Source organism: Xiphophorus hellerii, chromosome 4 (genome assembly GCF_003331165.1).
Source record: "Xiphophorus hellerii strain 12219 chromosome 4, Xiphophorus_hellerii-4.1, whole genome shotgun sequence".
NCBI classification, from domain to species: domain Eukaryota; kingdom Metazoa; phylum Chordata; class Actinopteri; order Cyprinodontiformes; family Poeciliidae; genus Xiphophorus; species Xiphophorus hellerii.
This window is the reverse complement of record NC_045675.1, coordinates 16,566,664-16,579,946: the sequence shown is the minus strand read 5'-3', so window position 1 is coordinate 16,579,946 and position 13,283 is coordinate 16,566,664. Positions and strand designations below refer to the sequence as shown.

The 13,283-nt window shown below is 40.5% G+C and overlaps 1 protein-coding gene across 1 annotated transcript; it reads right to left on the bottom strand.

The window, feature by feature from the left end:
- Window positions 1-440: 440 nt before the first annotated feature.
- Window positions 441-9,999, bottom strand: atxn1l (ataxin 1-like). The gene is made up of 3 exons (XM_032561306.1): window positions 9,765-9,999; window positions 6,438-7,600; window positions 441-5,967 (listed from the first exon to the last, which is right to left on the bottom strand). Exons 2-3 carry the CDS (start codon window positions 7,476-7,478, stop codon window positions 4,546-4,548), a joined length of 2,463 nt encoding a protein of 820 aa, XP_032417197.1. The 5' UTR covers window positions 7,479-7,600; window positions 9,765-9,999; the 3' UTR covers window positions 441-4,545.
- Between the last annotated feature and the right edge of the window lie 3,284 nt (window positions 10,000-13,283).

Here is a 13,283-nt window from a genome sequence, read left to right as displayed (position 1 = left end):
GTTGTTTGTGGTCTTGTGTAATACAGCATTTTTTAATTTGATGATTTCGACATCGAAAATCTTACACTAAAAAAGTTTAAGTGTCATTTCTGTAGCAGCCATAACAGTCTTGAATCAGTTGCAAGCTGTGGAAAAACATCTCGAGGGCCCTAAACGGCCCGCGAGCTGCAATCTATACACACTAATTTAAAACATCAAAAAACACATTTTAGTAGAAGTACACAAATGTCTTTACTAGTTTGCATGAAAATGTAAAAATACTTGCCAGCTAATGCTTTTAACCATTTTGTTCAAGATTTCATTTGTTTTAACTCCAGAAAACTAATTAAGTCTTCACAAATTTCATAAACCGAGGAACCACACTTGCTGTTGGGAGTGGCTGTCAGGCAAAGATATTTAAATAGTAACATGTTAAATAGTCACAAACACACAGCAAACAATTTGGGTTTATCAATTTTATTTATATTTGTATATATATTTATATATATTATATTGTGTTTACTTAAACATGATAAATGCAACGTCTCCATGTTAGCTGTAACAATAAAAATACAATATCTTTGTGTCCTTAAAGTACGTCAAATTAAAACAGCAAAACAAGTAAAAAAAAAAAAAAGAAGAAGGAAAAAACGCCCTAAGAAGTTCACAGAGGTACAAATATACAGTACAAATCTATTTTATTCCAAAAAAAAAAAAAAAAAGGGTACAAATAAAAATGCAACAAAATAGAGATATTAATGCTTTCTTAAAGTCAGGTAGGTGTGGGTTTTTTTTCCTAAGGGAGCACTTTGGGTCAACAACTCTAAGGCTTCTGATACGAGATCAATACATATTGGTACGGCCATACAATATTAAAACTCACTATACAAAGTTCATACAACCTGGATTATACTTGAGGATTGAATGTTACATTTACATAATTGCATATATTTAGCAGATTTAGGCATTTTAAAAGAAAATAGAAAAGAAGATGCTGTTCAGTTTTTAAGTTTCACATCACAAAAAGCAATGTCACCTTGTGCAGAGGAAAAAAAAAATACAAATAAAAATCATGTCAAATCTGAAAATACAGACTTCTTTAAAACTTTTAACCATTTGCATTCTCCTGATTTGATTTGACATCAGCAACACCACAATCTTACTAAGTTCATGTTAGCAGTTTAATAAAAGATGGACGTAGTTCGTACTTTTCCACTCTGCTGTCCAGAAACTTTGGGACGCAGCGCCGGACCTTTCACAGCCCGATGATTCTGGCCATTAAAAACCTACTGATCTTGTGCAATAACGATAATAATTAAAAAAAACATCTGCTCTGTGCATCTGTCTATGCATGTGTTAAGTGGAAGGACTTCTCCTCCACGGCTGACGCTCTTGAACTCATCTTGTAAAAAAGTGCTGAGGAAAGCTTCTTTCGCTTTCTCTTCCACATACTGAAAATCTACAGATTAAAAAGTCAGAGATGGGTATAAAAAAAAAAAAACTATAATAAAAAACGGGAGGCAACGAGTTCCACAAAACTCACTCTCATCGACGTGCGCAAGTTTCTGCTCGTCAAGCCTGACCTTTCTGATATGCTCTCGTACAACCTGAACGGAGAACACAGAGTCCGTTGTTCGCTTGGACACATTGTACAAAGCTGAATTTAAGGCATTATAAACAAGCATCATCATCATCGCCATCATCTTCGATCAAAGCTATCTACACAGGGGGGAAAAAATACACCTATCTACAGAAACACAAAACCTGCGATTTCTCCACGATTTTGTGTGCTTTACAATTGGAAAGTCTTCAGTTTACCAACAGATTTCATTTGAGAACACTGAAGGACGACATTTAGTGCAATTTTATACAACAACGTGATGGAGGATTAATTTTTAAAAACAGCACATGCCACTCAAAGCGAAGGATGAAAACAAAGAGGAAAGCATCGGCACAGGTTGGCCTTGCTTGGGGGTTTAAACCATAACTGGCACTGCTTACACCAGACAATAAACCCCACTAAACTGTGACCTCACCCAAAACAACATTGGACAAGCGGTCCAAGTGGCGCGTCTCGAGTGATTTGGCTTTAAAATGCGTGGCATCAAAGAAGGAAGATGAAAACGGTTTCACTCGGCATTCAGAAAGCTGACAACTGCTGGATACAAAAAAAAATTTAAAATAAAAACAACAGAGGTAAACCAAAAACACTGCTTTTAATTCCTATAAAGTAGGTCAGTCAAAAATACCAAACCCAGACATCAGCGAAAGAAACGTTTCAAACGACTGCATCCAACAATCAGCTGCTGCTGCAGACAACTACACTGAAGACAATCCTGGACGTTGTACTGAAATTACTGCATAGAAAACACCAAGACCACATAAAGTTATCGACTCATGATGAATGAGTATTGCTTACGTTTTGACGAACACGTGTTTTGACGAACACCATGCTGGATGGTGGGAAAAACTAAACCCTCTTTGCCCTCGTCCATCATGGCAGTACAGAAATGCCTTCCGCATAAAAATTCATTCAGAAATTTGGATGATACACTTCAGTATCATCCAAAAAAAATTGATTATTTTTAATACCAAAAAGGTTCAAATTGTCCATTCTTGAACCTCATACCATGTTATGCTTTACTGCAACCACTTCTTTAAATTGTTTGAAGGTCAAGAAGGAAAAGCCATACAGCCAATATGGACCAGTAAAAGCAGTAGCTTTGTGTGTGCAAGAGAAAATTACCTAAAGCTTTCGGGCAAAAATGAAAATGCTTTAAAGTGAATAATCGCATTATATTCAAGTTTCATAAAAAGGACCACAAACTGTTAATGTGTCGCTTTTCTGATGGGAATGTCTGCATGAGGAATGTCGTCTGATTAGAAACCTCTGGGTGATTTATGGATGATCTAATTGCACTTTCAATTTTTCAAGATAGAAATACGTCAGAAGGAAGAAACTGCAGCATTCATCTCGGCTAATTTGTAAACAGTTTAAAAACAAAGAAAAATACAAGTCAGTTGGTTGGGTTTTTTTTTTCTCGCTTGCCACAAAACTCCAACAACACTTCAAACAAATTCCCTTCAATCAACGAGATAAAAACATGAAGAAAGCACGGTTACGCTGAGATCCCTACTTAGGATGGACTGAATGAACACAATGGGCGACAGAAGACATTAGAAAATGACTGAATACTTTAAATTAATACACAAGCAATCTGTTAATCTAGAGCCTCCTGAAGTTGCATTTTGGAAAATTAATGAGTCAATAATTTAGGTTAAATGTTGTCTGAATTAATAGAAGAAAGTGTTGAAAACGAAGACCAAAATAATGCATCACTTCTTGAAGCGGACCAGAAAATGAAATTCCCGGGACAGCCAAAGGTTTGGAAAAAAAAACAAAAAACTATTGCTTTCTTTCAAGGAACTGAGGAAAGACACACTGGAGCTTCAACACTGCCTCACTCACACTCACATTTTCTCCTTTCAGGGCAAATTGCAAGATTGCAACAGATGGATGTTTCTCTCAAACATTCCCCCAGACGGCTTTGGTGAGAAGCAGCCAGCGCCTCCTGCAGTAAATTACATTAAAATGCACCGAAGTTCACCAACCTGGTCGAGAAAGCCGAGAGGTACAGAGAGAAGCAGAGAGAACGGAGCAGCAATTACTCCCTATGTGGAAAAAGAAATGTACTCTAAATGACACAATCACACTGGAATGCAAAACTTTGTCGTTTCAGAGAGAAAAAGGCATCATTTCAGTTCCTGCCGCAGTGGCACTGTGGCGCTAAATGAAGGAACAGGAAATTGATTGGTGAACTACAAGATTGTAAGACATGCGACAGGCACCAATTTTTGGCCTGAAACAGAGTCTTGCATCTATCTTTGGAGACTGATTTACTGAAAATTAATGACTTGGAGAGAGAGAAAGAGAGAGAGAGAGAGAGATTTCCTGCTGACCGCAGAGATTTTAACTGACGACATCACAGGCCCTACTGATGTCAGCAGCTCCACTTTTTTGGGGGGTAAATGCTTTATAAATATACATATAAAGAAATAAAAAAATTTAGGAGTGTTGACATCTAAAGATCGCTGGCTGTGATTTTTAACATCAGAGTTAGTAGCTGTGCTTTGAGGCTGCACACATTGTTGCGTTTCCCATCGAGAGAGTTTTAGTCAGAAGGTAAAGCCAAAGTGTTTTTTGGGAAAATGTCCAGGTGTGGGTACAAGGAGGTGGAGACGAAGGAGGGAGCGAGGAAGAGAAAAGCAGTGTGTAAGGACTATGGCAGGCGTTTATAAGCTACATATGTTCTACTTAGCTTTTCATTTTCCTGTCAGACCTCAGCAGGCTGGGAAACCAAAGGTTTCTGTTTTTCGTGGCTGAGTAACATTGAAGCAAACCTTCTCAAGAAGATCAACAAAATCATGTGTCTTTGTATACTTTTAGGTGTGCAAAATCTCAAACATTCTGAGGCTACATTCACACTGTTTTTTTCCTCTTTCTCTCCTTGTCAGACTCATTCTCGCTCCTGGCAGTCTCTCCTACGGTTGCTACCAAATGTGATGCTACTTCCCTGCGTTAGAGCGCCCCTCGATGGACAGTTTCACCTCCTGCGGGATGAAAGAAGGCCTCGTGTGGCCAGAGGCGATTATCTGAGGGCGTGGCCCTTCGTCTCCCTTCATGCTGTATCTTTGGAGGCCGGGCGACGACCAGCGCCTCTGAGAAGCGCTGAGCGCGGCCTGCATGGCGGGCATGCCGGTCCCGGCGAAAGCAGAGCCCTCTGTGTGCAAGTGGTAGCTGCTCTGACTCCTGGGATGCTCCGTGGAGGTCCGACCTCGCCGGACGGGGGATTCAGTGTGTCCAACAACCGCTAAATGTGCTTCGTCCTTTTCCAGGACACCGCCCTCGCCGTCCCGCTGCCGTTCTCTGTGGACGCGATCCATCCTGAAATGAGCCTGCGGCCGCAGCTGTTGGGGCGCAGGAGGCCCCATGAGCTGGTGACCGGGTCCCGATGCCGCGTTGCTTTTGCCTAAAGTTCTTGACACGTTCTGCTGCGAGTTGTGATGCTGCGGCTGCTTCATTAGCTGCGGCTGAAGCTGCTGCTGCTGCAGCGTGATGGACACGCACATGTCCCCCACTTGCAGGAGGTGGCAGGCCAGGCCGTACAGCTGGGCCGTGCGCTCGGGGCTGCACGACGACCAACCCTGGCCGAACACGAAGAACGGGTGCTCTGGCGGGACGTCGATGGTCACCTTGCTCTGCTGCTCCCCCACCGTGAAATGCAGAGACACCAGACCCGGTCTCTGCTGGCTGGACCGGATGTCCATCACCATGCTGGAGTCGATCTTGAGCCCTCCGCTGACCTCTGCGCTTCGCACAAAATCCTGAGTTTGCAGATCCTCCACACGCTTCAGCTCCCCGGTGGCCAGCTGGATAATCGCCCCCTTCATGAAATGTGACGGGTTACTGCCAGGCGCCGCCGCCGCCGGGACGCCTGAAGCCTGAGTTAGCTCTGCTGCAGAGTGGACTGATGGCTGTAGAGAAGGCAGCTGCTGATGATGATGATGCTGCTGCTTAGCTGTGGTCGGCTCCACCTTCTCAGGGAGGCCGGCTCTGCCTGGAGACTCAGAGGTTTTAAAGCTTGGGTTAAGGGAGGCCTTTGCGGCGTCGCTTGCCTGTCCTGGGTAGTGTTGCTGCGGCTGGGACTGATGCTGCAGGTGATAGTCGAGAGGAACGAGCACCGGCTGCCCGTTGGTCAGAATGACGGCATGACCCGGCTGTTGCTGGAGACCGCCGACTTTGTGTTCAACGTAACTCAGCGGTTGCGCCGAATGCACAGCCCTGCTGGAAACAGCCGGGCTCTCCCCGTGGACGTCTCTGGTTCTTTGGACCCCCTGAGAGAGATTCAAGGGGGCAAACGAGACCTCCTTCCGCACCCCGCCAACACCTTGACTCGAGGTAGCCAGGCGGCCAACGACCTGCTGCACCTGGGAGGCAAACCGAGGAATCAATGTGGGGACATTTTGAGTTTCATTGCAACAAACATTTAAATGTTGCCTTTTGAAATAAATTCACAAAGCTTTTTACAGGCTTCGTGCTCTTTTCCCTCAGTAGAATTCAAGCCCTTTTCAAGCATTTTCAATTTAAGTTTTCAAACTACACTTTGTAACCAAAACTATACAAATTAACTAAAGAAACAAAACAACAACAAAATAAAAGTCCTACGATGACTAATTTTACAACCTGTGAATGACATAATTATGGCCGACTTAATTTTTTTTAAAACAAATTTAATACATTTTCAGTATAGCCTGCTATGGTGAAGATGGAAAAGAAACCGAGTAGTTAGAAAAATGTGCATTAATTCCAATCAATATCATAAATTCAACAACATGGTTGAAATTTCGTGCCGGTTCTAATTTTTAGGCTCCATTATTGAGCCGTGAGCATGTCTTACCTCCAGATCGCTGTCCGGAGTGCTGCGCTGACCAGGAGAGCTCTGGCCTTCCAGGCGTCGGTTCTGCAGGGCCCTTTCTTGGCTGTGCTCTTGCGCCGCGGAGATGGACACTACCTGCTGCAGATGTGCATTTCTGGAAGTGTAGGCAGACTCGTGCAGGACCTCCCTGACTCCTTGCTCTTTATCGCCGCCATTAAGCTCTGCTTCGTTGTGGAGGTCGCCAGGGGCGGACGACCCCCGGCTGCTCTGGGGGTGGTAGAAGACTGGCATCCCCCTGGAGCTGATCTCTGGGGCAGGTATGACTCCGATAGTACCGATGTGCTGCTGGGCAGCTTGCTCTGAAGGAATCATCAGCGGGACGCCACCTGGCGCTGCAACTTTGGTAAATGTATGAGCCTGGGCCTGGGGAGGCGGGGAAACGACTCCGTCCTGTATGACGGATGGATAGGGAACCAGGTGGGACACGGCATGAGGCTGAGGGATGGCGCCTGACGGAGAAATCAGCGATCCAGGGACGAAGCCGGATGGGACGGCGTAAGGAACCGCAGCGTACGGGGAACTAACAAACTGGAGAGACGGATGAGGGATGTGAGCGTAACCCAGGGGAGGATAGGGAAGGCCTGGATGCTGCAGGAGAGGAGAGTGTACGGTGTATGTGGGTGAGATGTGGCTTAGCACTGGGTGCAGGCTAGTGGGCGAGTAGGTAACAGAAGGAACAGCCACTTTGTAAATCATACTGTACTGATCAACAGGCCCTGCTGAGATGCTCTCTGAATTGTCCACCCCATAGTGATGCTCTGGATGAATTCGTGGCCACTCTCCTGATGGATTCCCTCCCTGAGTCTCACTGCCGGCTGCACAGTTGTGGATGGAAACAACTTCAGCTTCTCCGTTACCTCCTCCAGCAGCACTGCCGGCGCCTCCCGTAGCTCCGACCCCACCCGCCCCTCCGACACCGACGCCGCCACCGCTGTTGCTGAGAGGGAGGTCCCTCTTCTTAGGAGGCAGGCTCTCCTGGTTGCGCTCCTGAGCTGGTTTCATTGCAATCCTTTGACCAACCAAGTTGCTTTACTGCACAGCACAGGAACTGAAACCTGCAAGCCAGCCAGCCCGCACCGCAACCAGTTCTGAAATCACCTGGCTGACCCTGTCTGCCAGTTCACCTAGGAAGACACACAACACACACACTCAGGATGTGTAAGTCTAAGTTGTAACTCAACCTAAAAGGAGAAAAAGAGAACTGTTTTTTTTTTTGTTTGTTGGTTTTTTTTAACAGTAGACATATCGTTCTATAAGTTGTGTCTAAAAAAGTATAACTGCACTTCTCTGAAAAAGTTTGTAAATAAAAATAATGCATGCAATCAAAAGCTTGGCTGGTGCAGATTAAATAACTTATAAATCCCATCCATCCAATTTCTCAAAACTTGCTGCTGTGAGCATCAAAAAACTCACAGGTCGAGGCCTGTCACAACATAATAAGCAATAATGTGCATTTCTGGAAGTGTAGGCAGAGTCGTGCAGGACCTCCTTGACTCCTTGCTCTTTATCTTTAAGCATAAATCAATTAATAGAATGACACATTCAAACAAACTCAATAATTTCTATTTGCATAAATTATAATTTTTCTCTTTCTACCAAAAACTGGATGACAAAAGTCTTCAGTCTGGTGCTTTTGTCTCAACTAGCCCTTTTGTGAAGGACAATTTTGTTCACAAAGACTTTAAAATTCATTTTATTTATCGTTTTCTGTTGTTTTGTTCATTCATTTTTGATATTTAAAACTTCTTCCAGTTCCAGTGTCAAATGTTCATTAGAACTTAAAGTCTATTGATCTTTGAGAAATGTGAATTTGCGTTATTATACCATTATATTGCTTGGAAATGGTCTCAAACCAATATTTATTGTTTATCGCAATAACTTCTGGAGCAATTTATCGTCCAGCAAACTTTGTTATCATGACAGGCCTACATGGGTCTTTGTGGCTTAATTTCTAACATAAAAAGAATTGGAAATTTCCTAAAGCCAAAAAAAACGCCTAAATAATTATGTAAAGGTTTTGGGGTCAGTATGAGACTCAAAGCAAGAAAAGAAACAAGGACTGAAATAAATACAAGAAAACTCACTGACCTGATGATAAGGACAACCATTTTCAGATTTCTGTAATCTTCATTAAATTAAATTTTGGATGTTTTAAGACCATTGGGATTTAATTTTAGGATCTACATAAATTAAGGAGGACATAACTACTTACAAGATTGTTCTTCTAGATGTTTTTAAAAACCATTTAACCACACAGTACAGAGTAAATGTCATCACAGGTACTGATGACAGGTTTTACTTTTCTATTGAATTCTATGTTTTTGAAGCTAAAACTTGGTGAAAATTCAGCTCGCCAGTCCAGCGCATGGCCAAATCTGATGATCCCTTAACAAAAGCATGTAAATGTAACTGAAGACCTGCAGGGTAAAATTTGGTCACATTCAAAACTTTATAAAGGCCTACAATTTAGACTTTCTGTGAGGCTGCAGAAAACCTGCATATTAAAAAAGCATTACAACTATAGAGGCATCCAAGTCAAACACGTACACCTACCAAAGAACTTAAATTACAACTAAATTTGCTTAAATTATAAAAACTCAAACAAATGAACCCATCTTCAGAAATACACCAGAGACTCTGAGCTATTTTATAACATGAATAATTTCAAGTGTTGCCTTCTTTCAGGGGGGATCTGTGGTCATTGAATCACTCTGCAACATGTCAGCTTCAATAAAAGTAAAATCACATTTAAACAGAGCAAAGCGTTTAAAACAGGCATGTTGATCTGTGGTTAGAATCAGTTATTAATTTAGTAGCTTTTTTTTTATTTATCTATATCCACATTCTTGATTTTTCTTAACAGAAAATCGAAAACTTCTCATCTCAAATGAAAAACACAAAGAAGACAGGAATCAATACTAACGCCAAAGTTTTGTGTTTGTTTTAACTTTTATATCAAAGTCAGTTTTAATCGTTAGACTCCTGGCTCACTTGGCTAAAGTTAGCTAGCTACCTGGATATATATATATAGTTTCCTCTTTAAATATTAGAGCTGGCACCGTGACAATTATTCCTCCAACAACAAACATTCAACGTGTTTCTAATGCGTACATTTTCTAATATCGGTCCATTCTATTAATACAACTATTTATTATCTGGCAACATCGAGGAGGAGGCTAGTTAGCTACATGGCTAGCATAGCTACAAGAGTCTGACTCACAGCTAAGGTGGCAACAAGCGCAACATTCACCATAAATGTGTCCATTTTGTCTCATTCTGCACACTCACCTTCTAATGTCATCGCGGACGGGCGTTTCTTTGTAATAAAAATAAAAGTGGATATGCGAGGGGGGATGATTGGAAGAAAAAAAAAAAAAATCAAGGCTAACGAGTGAAGCCCATCTCAAAGGCCAGCAGAGGCGCTCGCGAATGATGTCACTGCTTGATTCAATTTCCTGTTTTTCCAAGCAAGTGGTGTGTAATGTCTATTTAAGTAGAAGCATTTGTAGTCCAAATATGCGTGAGGACGAGGCAGTAGCTATCTACTGTGCAGGTGTAAAATGAAGTCACTCTCTCCATCGCCACTTGAATAAATAGATCAAATAAACAGCAGGGAGGGACTGCTGTTGGGGCGAGTTAGTTAAATAGTTATATATTACATGTTCTTATTAAGCTAATCCTTTACTATACATATATTTATAGAATTCCCAAAAATATAATTTATTTCAGTAATTCATCTCTGAAAGTGAAAACTCATAGATTATATGGATTCGTATAGCGATTTGGTTTGATGATTATGGCTTACAGATAAAGAAAACACCAGATTCAGTTCCTAAAACTTTAATTAGACTGGTTTTAAAAAGTCCACTGAAAAGTATGCTCAGAGTACGCTTGACTGGGGGCTTCTTTTCCTGAATTATTGCATCAATGCAGCATAGCATGGAAGGTATCAGCCTGTAGCTTTGCTGAGGGGTTAGTAAAAACCTGTATTGCTTTTATAGCATCTTGCAGCTCAATGTTGTGTTGGAGATGAAGCTCAGTGATACCATGGTGGTTAAACGTAGCATTTCAACTTTTTAAATTTAATTTCTCTTGAAAAGAGTACTTTGAGCCCCCATGTCAGAGTCCAGTCTTTTTTCTCCTTAGATTTTGTCTTTGGCTCAGGATTAACACAAGGAAATCAACGATTATTACACATTTATTATACATGTCCTGGATCTCTCTGTGTGTGGTGGCTTTTAAAGTTCTGACTCTTTAATGGGCTTTGCTTCAAAATCCTCTTAAAGCTGCTGTTATCCCCTTTGCGCAACTTCTGCTACATTTTTTCCTTCCACTCAATTTTCATTCAATATGCTTGGACACAGAACTCTGTGTTTCTGCTCCTGTCAAGTCAGCAGTCTTTTCCTTGAAAGTACAGATCCTACTATGGCCATAACATATTTCTGTTTTTAACAGCCTTATATTAACATTTTCTAAGAAACTACATTTGGGATTTTCATTACCTGTAGGTCATAATCATCCAAACTAACTGGAACTCCCCACCTCTCCGTCCCCTACTAGAAATACATCATTTTGTGTGATAGGAATCTGCAGAACAGTGCATTTGAGTTTCACATTTTGAGTTTAATTAAGCAAACAATTTGTCTTATGTTTCCATTTTTGTAGTGCATCTCTACTTATGTCATTTTTAGAACCAGAAAAACCTTATGTGAGAATATTCTAGAGCAATAGAAAGTGAATTTACCTTTTTTTCTTTTTTTTTACACATCTTCATGAAGCGTACATGCCTGGTTCTGTACGTAGACATAAATCAGCTGCACAAACCCACTGATATAAAAAAACGCCACACAAACATCTATGAATACTAAGGACATGCAGACTCCTCCTAACCAAATGAGCTGCAACGTTATTGTATAATGCTTCAGACTCAGCAGATCAAGAATAAATTTGGAAGAAATATTAAACACACAATGAAAAGTAAAGCCAACAGCATGGATGGTAAAGGAAAAAGCAATTGACCTCTACTTTCAAGTGGAAGGATGAATGCAGAACAAGTCTGTGTAGACTCTTAGTTCAGTCAAAATTGCTTAAATAGTTCATTTTTGACTCTGTGTTAAAGTCCATTAGAGTTTTTCACGCTTTGATTGCATGAAGCTACTTAACTGACACACAGCAGGGGGAGCTGGAGGGTTGTGTCCTGAAATGATTTCCTGTAAGAAATATGTTTTCACAGAATCATGTCCAGTTTGACATTTGATTTGATCATTTTAGAAATTTGAAGAAAGCAAAAACAAAATGCTATATTGAAAAAGTGATCCCAGATTTGTGTCTAAAAGATAAATATCCAAATTGCATAAAAAAAAGATTGTTTTTATTTATTTTGATTTATACTTAAATAATGACTTTAATGTATCGTACGCTAAATCAAAAATTATATTTTTGTCCAATTTTTATGGTAATTTAGGTTCAGTCAGATAGATAGACACAAACAGTAAAAATGCAGAATTTTACAATTTATTTTGTTGATTTTATTTTGCCTCTGATTCTTTTACTTCCGGATAATAAACTGTACTTTTTGTACTTGGACTGGGTTTAGATGCATCTCCAGTTTGGATGCCAAGCAAAGCTTTACCATTCACATTCTTTAATTATTTTTTTAAACAATAGGAAATAATGTTCAAGTTGTCATCGAAAAGTAAAGTAGTCTTGAACTGACAAATCTTCTGCATTGTGTCCTTTAATGAATTGAGAAAATTCATTAATGAATTGAATGAATTAACAGAAAAATCTAAAAACCAAAACAAACAAAAAAACTGATTCTATGAAATAGAAGGTTTGTGGGAACCGTTTTAGTTTCTCTTCAGATTACATTCCCCACTTGTGTTAATTTAAGCAATAATTCTACAAAACATTGAAGTTTTCTTGTTATTAAACCAGCTTGGATTTAACAGCTAATAATTACATAGAAATACAGAAGTAATAAAACATCTGAAAAGCTTTGGAGCTGCAGCAGAGTGTTAGGGTAGATTATTTGCAGAACATTGACAGGAATAGTTTAACTACCAGACAAGAAAAGTAAAGATGTCAGCAAGCACATGTTCTTTTAGCTGTGTGATGTTTAGCTGTAGGAAACGGCACCAAGGCAAAGTCTGAATCCTGAGTAACGTGACAGAAGGAGCAGATGAAGCATTAGCTCCTTACTGTCACTGCTCTTGAGGTTTTGGGTAAATCCAGCTAGAAAATAAAAACTGTACCCACAACAGTGCTAAACTGAAAAATAATTCATTAATTTGTAGCAAATACGGCATCACTGAGGTTCTGATGGCATGTCCAGCAGACAGCTGGCGAAACAGTGGGAGAAAAATACACTGGATTTAGGATAATGTTGTTGTGAGGTAGCCGTGTGCAGCCCACAGTAACTCAATTCTAACATCCTGCACCAATACTCCAGTTCTCCGTTACCAAAAAAACTCCAGTTTTCTTTTATTCAGACTGTATTTTACAGCTAATGGGCGAACCCAGTAACACAGTACTCTGTGAAATCAGTTTGCTAGCATGGCTGCTGGAAAACGGCAACATTATAAACTAAGAAAACAGTTTTGTCAGTTTTTTTAGTTTGAGTTTTATATTTGACCCATTTGGTAATTCTTTCAGTTTGTCCTTAGAATTATTATAAAAATATTAGTAATAGATGGAACCAAATGTGGAGATCTCACTGCACTGTCATAGGATTCTCCTTCATCTGAAAAACAGCTATGTAGTTTTTCTTTGGTATTTTGAGAACTTTACTACATAACATAAACCAAA